Below are 9,082 nucleotides of genomic sequence, written 5' to 3'. Positions count from 1 at the left end.
TACACGACTAGGACTCGTTATCCGCAAGTCAATCATCTGTTAATCGCCTGATCAAACTAATTAATCTAATATAAATCCTAAATCGTCAACTAACTAAATACTAATTTAACCAATCATAGATTGTTAATTAACCAATCAACTTTAAAATCAGCCATTGATCAAATCAACTTATCTCTCAATCTATCAATCAATTTTTAAAAGAAAAAAAAATTCAAAGTAATCATTTTGACCAATTAAAACAAAAGGAAGTATGCAACCTGGAAACCCCGAAATGCATGGGATCAATTCTTTAATAACCTAGCTAATGTAGTTCTCTACATGGTTCGGCCAAGAAAGACCAAAACCTCATCTTCTTCATGAGTTTAGCCAAAATAGACCAAAACTATAGAGAGATAGTCCCAATGGGAGTCTACCTATCTTCCATTTCTCTATTAAAACCCATTGCCCTCATGTCATCTAGAGATCAATCAATAAAAAAATTTGAATCAAAAAAAGAAGAAGAGAAGAATGAAAAGAAGAGAAGGAAACATACCTTATTCCCTCAACCGTTCAACCTCCATTACAACAACCCTTATCTCTCACATTTTCACTATTAAACTAGCTTCACACCTTCGTTCTAATGACCTCCATTAAAGTAGTCCTCATTTCTCATATTTTCACTATTATACCAGCTTCACACCTTTATTCTAACGACTTCCATTACAACAACCCTCATCTCTCACATTTTCACCATTAAACCACGCTCATCCTTTCATTTTAATGTCCTCAAATTAGCCTTCATTATCTCTCATGTTTTCACCATTAAACCAACCCCCACCCTTTTGTTTTTACGTCCACAAACTAACCCTCATAGAACCTCACATTTTTACCATTAAAACCAACATCATCCCTTCATTTTAATGTCCTCAAACCAACTCACATAATCTATCATGTTCTCGCCATTAAACCAATCCTTATCCTTTCATCTTTATACCCACAAACAAGCACTCATCGAACCTTATGTTTTCACAAGAAATAGGGCCATGTCAAAAGGATTGCTACAAATATAAATAATGGATAAAGAACAACAAAGGTATTAATGTCAATTTATTATGTTTTGAATCTAATCTGATAGATGTTCTAGCAAATTCTTGGTGGATAGACTCAGGTGCATCTGTGAACATTACCCATTCTTTGTATGGGTTTAACAAATAGAGAAATCTTAGACCTGAGGATAGGTTGTTCTTTGGGACCTGAGGATATGTGTGTCTCCTACCCCTACGCGTAGTGGTCAACGGTACTTTATTAGCTTCATAAATGATTTCTCTAGATATGTGTATGTTTACTTGATTCATCCTAAATCAGAAGCTCTAAATGTTTTGAAGGTATATCAGTTAGAGGTTGAGAAAAATTTGATCAAAAGATCAAAGCAGTTCGATCATATAGAGGAAGAGAGTATTATGGGAAGATGGATCGAAATGATGTCAAGTATGGACCATTCATAGAGTATTTGAGAGAATAGGGGATTGTTCCTCAATACACTACTCTAAGAACACCATAATAGGATGGTGTTGCCAAAAGAAGGAATTGTACCTATCATGATACAATTCAGAGTATAATGAGTCATTCAGATTTGCTAGAGTCTTTCTAAGATAAAACATTGAAGTTTGAAGTATATATTCTGAATCAAGTTCCGTGTAAAGCTACACCAGAAACTCTGTTCAAGATTTGGACTAGGAGAAAGCCTTCATTTCATCACATCCATATTTGGGGATGTCTTGTAGAAACTAAGTTGTATAATCCAAATATAAAAAAAATGACCCTAGGACCACATCATGTACCTTTATTGCTTATCCTGATAAGTTCAAGGGCTTCAAGTTTTACTGGTCATCAACCAGTCATGCCAAGTTCCTTAAGGATGTCCAGGACAGTAGGAGTTTGAAGCATCGTAAGATTATTTTCCTTGAGTTTAAGAAGAGTACTTCTTTATTCACTCTCCCTATGGGTTTACATATATCTTCAAACTTTACCTTTTCCCATCCTAGAGTTGAAGATGAGATCGCTACACCTCAGGATACAGTCTATCTACCAGTTGTTCCTATTATGGAACTAATTCATCCACATACAATCTTTCTTATTTCAGAACCTATCCCTTTACGGAGATCCTCTAGAGAGTGTAGGCCTACAATTACAACTGATTGTGAAATATATTTACAAGAATATGAATTAAGAAATCTAGATCCGAATGATCCCTTATCATTTGCAGAAGCCATAAAAAGAAATGAATCTCAACACTGGTAAGAGGCCATGCGAAAAGAGTTACAATCTATGGAAAGAAATCATGTATGGGAACTTGTAGTTCTTCTAGAAAATCGTAAGGTTATTGACTGCAAGTGGATTTTTAAGACAAAGAGATACTTATAAAAAAATTTGAAAAGTTCAAAGCAAGGTTGGTTGCAAAAGGCTTGAAGTAGAAACCAGGTATAGATTTTTCAGAGACCTTCTCTCCCGTCTAATCTAAGGATTCTCTGAGAATTATTCTGGCCACAGTCACTCATTATGATCTAGAACTACACCAGATAAATATGAAGACAACATTTCTTAATAGTAACCTTGAGGAGGATATCTATATGGCTTTGCCTGATGAATTTGCAATCCAAGGCAAGGAGCACATGGTGTGCAGTTTGAAGAAATCCATATATGAACTGAAGCAAGCCTCTAGACAGTGGTACCTAAAATTTGATCAAGTTTTTTTTAGGCATGGGTTCAAAGAAATTGTGGTGGATAAATGTATTTACCTCAAGGTCAGTGGGAGCAGATTTGTGATCATTATTCTATATGTGGACGATATCCTACTTACCAGCAAAGATATTCACCTGCTTCATGATATGAAATATTTTCTATCGTTGAGTTTTGATATGAAGGACATAGGGAACGTCGAGTATGTCCTGGGAATCAAATTTCATAGAGATCATTCTGTCGGGTTATTGGATTTATCCTAGAAAGCTTATGTTAAGAAGTTTTCAAGAGATTTCATATGCAGTCTTGTGCACTTGGTGAGATCCCAAGAGTCAAAGGTGACAATTTTAATGAGAAACAATGCCCCAAGAACCAAATCGAGAGAGACCAGGTGGATTCAAAAGTATATGCTTCAATGGTTGGAAGTTTGACGTATGCAATGATTTGCATCCGATCGGATATCAGTTATCACTATGTGAAAAAGGCTCATATTTGACGGTCTTAGCCCGTCAAATTTTGAGAAATTTGACGGACCCTCCCATCAAATATGCCCGTCAAATATTCTCTTGTAGAATTTTTTTTTTTGACGGCCCTGGACTATCAAATTATTGGAGAATGGACTTCAAAAAAAACAAAAAAAAATCCATAGAGTATGACCGTCAAATTTAGAGGTTTAACAAACAATAGCACGGTCCTCTAATTCACCAATCACAATGAACGAAATAATATTAAAAAAAAATCAGAAAAAGAAAAAACAAAAGAAAAATCATAAAACAAGCTCCAAATTAAATTAAATAACCCAAAATTAATATACATGTAAACCTCTTTGTTAAGATCGAAAATTCTGTCGAAGCTACAAATAACTGACAATAATTAAACTAACAAATAACTTTGCAGCAGAAACCACCCTAATATAAGAACCTTGAAGCGCATCAACTTTGCATGGTAACTTCTGTATGTGCGCATTCCCAGTACCGAGTTGATAGTTTGCACCACTTCCCCAACTGAAGACCTCCGAAGAAACTGAAAACATAAGTGATCACTCATGATATCAACTAACCCATCTATGGAAGCCACAATAACAAAATGAACCTCAGAAGTTAAACATATAGTCACATTGTGATAACAAACCTGAATTACGCTCATTTCCAACAGCCTGCAACACAGGCCCGTAGAGGAGATCAACAGGGATTCGAATTGAACTGAACACTGCTAAACAATTGCAATATCCAAACTTGGTTACTGTGAGTGATACTGGTATAAGCTACAAAAGAAGAGTTTTTATTATGTCCAAGCTACAACTCATTTGACAAATAAGCACAGTTTGACAGTAATAAACTAAATTTCAGGGCAATTCTAGCAAGGGAAGTGGGTCCAGACATGACTTAGTGGGTAAATATGTAATTTAATTATTAAGTTGGCTGGAATGAACTAAGAGTGAGGGGATCAAAGGTCTAGATTCTCCTGGACTATCTTTTCTCTTCTACTTCTCCTTCCCTTATATTATTCTATCAAACATCCTATCTCCTCACAAATTTTAAGTTCATCTACTTCTAGACTAAGATGGGTAGAAAAGTATTTGATGACACATATATTAGCAATTTCACTCACCATGGTAGACAAAGAATCAAAAAAAAAATTTGAAAAAGCACCTAATCAGAAGATCATATGCTTACATGAAGCCAGTAAAACATTGTCTTCAGCAAATCCCTCTCCACCACTAGGCCCATCAAGGAGATCACCTCGCTTGTTTTCAAGACTGCTTGAATATCTGTTTTGCAATCCACAAAAATATGAACTAAAATCTAGTGAAAGACTTAAAAGAGAAGTTATGAGAAGTCAGTGATCCTCCATGATTGATCCAATAGGAAACTTATCAGAGAAAACCAGATATGATAAAGTACCCATTTATAAGTTGATGATTAGACTGATTCAAGCCATCGCAAGTTTCTTTCCGCAACAAAGAAAGGTGGCCCTTGCCACCTGCCATCATACTCTATTAGTCATTACAGCCATTTTCCAGTCTCTATGTATTTTCTAACAAAAAGGCCTTTAAATTTTGAAAGAACAAACCAATAATGAGAGATTTAGGTAATAGAGTAAATAACAAGCACAGATTTTACTTTACCCAGGCCGAAAAATTGGTTTCCTAATTATCTACGAGGTTCATCAACCCAACAGAAAGATGTGATGGCTTGCCTAGGTGCAATATACAAAAAAATAAAATGGTATCTTCTATGGATAGTTGATACTTACTGCTTTTTGAGAGCAACATAAGAATTTAATTCTTTGATCTGCACAGAAAAGACACCAGTATTCAGATCGATTTTGGATGTATACTAAAAAATATGGAATTAACTAATTACAATATTATATAACAAGTCATTCTGTATAGAACTTAAGGAGTGAAACAACACCATTGACTGCTTTTTCTCATTGAGCATCCTGTTGGTGTCTGGATTGTTTCTACTCTCCCCATACTTCACTTCTCTGTCAAACTCCTTTTTCAGATGACAAGGCTCGAGATTTTTTTTCAAGTGATTTGGTAGATCAGTACTGTTGTTTGCTTTGCCTTTGTTTTCCATTGGCATTGACCAGTAGGCAAAACTTCCAAAGTTCCTGCAAGAAACGAGTATGATTTAGGGGACAACTTCCAACAGATGGAATACTTTGACCAACAAATATGTGGTGTTATTAAAGAGCTGTTAACCTTGACCTTCAGAATTGGTAGAGGATATGCTAGACAATGCAGTTCCCTCTGCACTTTGTATAGGCACGCTTAATATATCTTTTGACAGATCAGGCTTCCCCACCAATGGATCCTCTTAAGGTTCCTGAGGCTTCTCATGACAGCTAGTTGAGGGGATCTCAACTTCTGAACTCAGCACCAGGTCGGGCCCTCCAGAATTTGTTCTAGATCGTTCCAACTCAAGTTTCTGGTTATCAACATCATGTCTCAGCTGGTCATGAACATTTGGATCACCAGAATTGGGCATTGAGTTAACAACAGACAATTCTGGTGCCACGTTCTCTAGAATGCTTCCACTAGCCTTCTCATGTAGTTTTGCTTGGAGCTTCTGTTTGGCCTCATTCTCGATTCTCATTTGATACTCCAGGGTTTCTTCAAGCCTTTTTGCATCTGTTTCAGTCTCAAGTTGACGTCTAAATTCCTCTTCCTTCTGTTTCAAGTCATTCGAGATAACAGGAAAGTGACTGCAGTATGCACATAAGCACATAAATAAAAAATAGCCATTGGATGGAATGGCATTTTCAAAAAATATACAGAAATTGTTGTCCAAGTTTCTCAAAATGAAAATCCTTGCAAAAAAGGGGAACAAATGATTAAAGCAGTTCAACATAAAGAAACACTTTTGTTCATACATCCATCAAAGGATCAGTTAATGGCCTAATGTTGTGTAGCTTTATCAAGAACATATACTAAAAACGATTCCTAAGATTTGGCAAGAGTTAATTTACAATGACAATTCTTTTACTATGCTGAAATTTAAACAATCTTGAAATAATCCTAGCTGAAACCCGAATGTGATTAGTTCTAAAATCATTGCTACATTGGTTGCAACTGAGGTCTTTTAGAAAATTATGTTAAAAGTTATCCTTATATATATATATATATATACATTTCCTTAGATGATAAATTTTGAAAGAAATGGTATCATACTTGGTCTATCCTCATATATGTTTTTGTATCTCTTCAAGCCTATTTGGGTTTCTAATTCAAGTATTTACTCTAATTAAATTGATTGGTATAGAGGTTGCAACAATGTATCATCTCCTAAAAGTTCTTATCTTGTAAGAGTTTGTTATGGTCTTCGTAAAAATCCCTCTAGGAATACAAGCAATTTGTTTGCTCGAGTTCGGTTTATAATTTTAAATTTCATTTCAAGTTGACATTAGTTTGGTATAGCTTTGACTTCAATTTAGTTTTGAATTAGAGTCCTTTAATTCAAGTACCCCATAAGGATGAGATGCTAGCTAAGATTGATAAGCGAGACATACCCTAAAATAGATTTAATGCAAATTTAGTAGGGAGACTCATAGGAATGAGATGTTAGTTAAGACTTAAAACTGATATGCAAGAAATACTCTGAAAATGCTACTTTTGTTATTTAAATTTCATTAACCATGCTTATCAAAAATAAGAACAATCAACCATAAAGATGGAGATATTGGTGAGGATGTGTGACAAAGAATAAGTGGTAGGTGGCTGAAGTAGAAATGTCCTTCTGAAGTATTATGTGACTGACGTGTACCAAAAAACTACATGTAAATTTACAAAACAACAATAACACCAATTAAGCTTCTTCTTTTTTGGGTAAGTGATACCAACTAAGTTTTATGGAGTTGAAATTCAGACAGTCAGAAAAAAGGATGTTTATAGAATGAGCACAGCAGAAATGAAGATGGTGAGATGGATGAGAGGTAAGACTAGGAAAGGCAAAACTAAAGGGGGGGATATTGGTATGTGACTCAAAAATTTAGTAGATGATAAAAGTGGAAATATCTTCTGGAGTATTATGTATGTTGAAATGTATGGAACAAATCATACTCTTATCAACACAGTTCTAATAGAAACTACAGAACCATTTTTACATGTTTTCAAACAAATCAACTCTTTGGCCAATCACCCTAACATCCTAGCTTGATGTACAAACTCCTCTTTCTTTCAAAGAGAGCATAAACAGAGAGTAGAAGCGTATGGTGAGAGCAGGTAAATAGGAATTTACAAGTGTAGCCACTCCACAAATCTTGATGATGAGTTGGATGACAAAAACTATGGATGCTCTTATGTAAATTATGTTGCTAGAGGTATGTCAAATCCTAATGATATCCATATGCAAAGGTGAAAACTATAAATAAAAAAAATGACCATCAAGTCAAATGCTATCGCTTCTTCTATGGGAGAAAAAATTACTAACCTAGAAAATCAATAAGGGAGCGCATCAACATGAAAAAAAAAAGTCAACAAACAAAGCGTTATATATGACACCCACTAAGAATAAAAAAAACATATAATAAAAATTAAAATACGTAAAACATCACAAAAATGATCTATTTTTATCTAAAATATTAGCTAAAGAAATGCAATTAATTTCTAGAAAATCAACAAATCTGAGAGCAATGTTAAAACAATGAATCTTATGATAATCAACATATATATATATAAATTAAATAAGGAATCATACAACCCTACAACATCAGATTCATCGATAGATCACCAAAATATTTAGATCAAGCATCGAAACAAAATCTCAAGTTCTAAAATTTATGAAACAACTTACCTGATCTCCAAAGCTTATAATGTCTACTAAAACCCTAGAACATGATAACGAAGTAATTGAATCAATCTCTTCTAGAGATTAAGAACACCAACAAACGATCAAAATCTCGCAGATTTCAAAAAACTCTGAAACAGATCGAGAAGAGAAGAAATAGTGTTGATGTTCATGTATCTCGCTTTTGTAAATCAAATTAAAATGACATGAAATCTTAATCAGTGGGAAAAAAAATCGAATAACAAAATTACCTTTCAACTTGAAGGTAATACCTTTGGGAAATAGAAAACCAAAATTAATGTATTTTGTGGGATCAGAAATCCTAAATCGCATCGTCAACAACATGAATAGGGTTAAGGATCTATCAATCTAAGAGAGAAGAGAGAGAGAGAGAGAGAAACTCACTTTAAAACATAAGCGAAAACTTCTGCTTCACTCCATCATTTCCAAAGTTGAGAGATCACTTCGAGAGATCGGAGATCGTGCGATCAGATAGAGAAAGATTGAGCGATCAAATAGAGGGAGAGATGAGATCGATCAAGAGACGAGTTCGAGGAAGAGGGGGAGGGATAGAGAGAAAGATCGAGACATTCGAGAGAGATCAGACAAAGAGAGATACCGAGAATGAGTGAGTGAGAGAGACGAAGTTGTTGGCAACTGTAGAATGTGTTTTGTGGACACAAAATTCGTGGTCCATTGGTCGCGGAATCTGGGTGTTAAAAATTTGACGGGCCAGGCCCAACAATTTTTTTGGCTATAATTTGGGATTTTCACGTAATGTATATTGTTGGCATGCTTGGTAAATATCAAAAAAATCCTAGGATCTATCATTGGAAAGCAATGAATAAGGTATTCAAGTACCTATATAAGACAAAAGATTTTATGTTGGTCTTCAAGAAGTCAAGGGAGCTTAGTAGTCGGTTGTTCAGACTCAGATTTTGTTGGATGTTCCCACACTTAGAAGTTTACTTTTGGATATATTTTTACACTCGCTTGTGAGACAATTTCTTGGAGAAGCTCCAAACAACATCAATTGCTATGAAGCTACTCAACAGGCTAAGTGGTTAAGG

The 9,082-nt window shown here is 34.9% G+C and overlaps 1 protein-coding gene across 6 annotated transcripts; it reads right to left on the bottom strand.

Annotated features, from left to right (window-relative positions):
• Positions 1-3,487: 3,487 nt before the first annotated feature.
• Positions 3,488-7,801, bottom strand: LOC147388818 (putative plant SNARE 11). 6 transcript variants are annotated; one of them, XM_086419349.1, is made up of 7 exons: positions 5,435-7,801; positions 5,136-5,337; positions 4,975-5,012; positions 4,623-4,701; positions 4,395-4,489; positions 3,850-3,930; positions 3,488-3,741 (listed from the first exon to the last, which is right to left on the bottom strand). In XM_086419349.1, the coding sequence occupies exons 3-7, from the start codon at positions 4,991-4,993 to the stop codon at positions 3,572-3,574; spliced, it is 444 nt and encodes a 147-aa protein (XP_086275475.1). In that variant the 5' UTR covers positions 4,994-5,012; positions 5,136-5,337; positions 5,435-7,801; the 3' UTR covers positions 3,488-3,571. The 6 variants fall into 6 exon arrangements, with proteins under 6 accessions (XP_086275475.1, XP_086275476.1, XP_086275471.1 ...); XM_086419350.1 differs by having other exon boundaries at positions 3,850-3,927; positions 5,435-7,798; XM_086419345.1 differs by lacking the exon at positions 4,623-4,701 and having other exon boundaries at positions 5,429-7,797.
• Positions 7,802-9,082: the final 1,281 nt, after the last annotated feature.

This window comes from Akebia trifoliata, chromosome 12 (genome assembly GCF_017979445.1).
Source record: "Akebia trifoliata isolate Shusen 1 chromosome 12, ASM1797944v1, whole genome shotgun sequence".
Lineage (NCBI taxonomy): Eukaryota > Viridiplantae > Streptophyta > Magnoliopsida > Ranunculales > Lardizabalaceae > Akebia > Akebia trifoliata.
This window is presented reverse-complemented; position numbering and strand designations above follow the sequence as displayed.

Bases quoted from the DNA above. Each gene is read 5' to 3' on its own strand.
- LOC147388818 (XM_086419345.1), bottom strand. From the start codon at position 5,309: ATGCCAATGGAAAACAAAGGCAAAGCAAACAACAGTACTGATCTACCA. The intron at 5,013-5,135 runs GTGTTGTTTCAC...TTTTCTGTGCAG, and splicing joins ATGAGAAAAAGCAGTCAATG to ATCAAAGAATTAAATTCTTA. The intron at 4,490-4,974 runs GTAAGTATCAAC...ATTGCAAAACAG, and splicing joins TATGTTGCTCTCAAAAAGCA to ATATTCAAGCAGTCTTGAAA.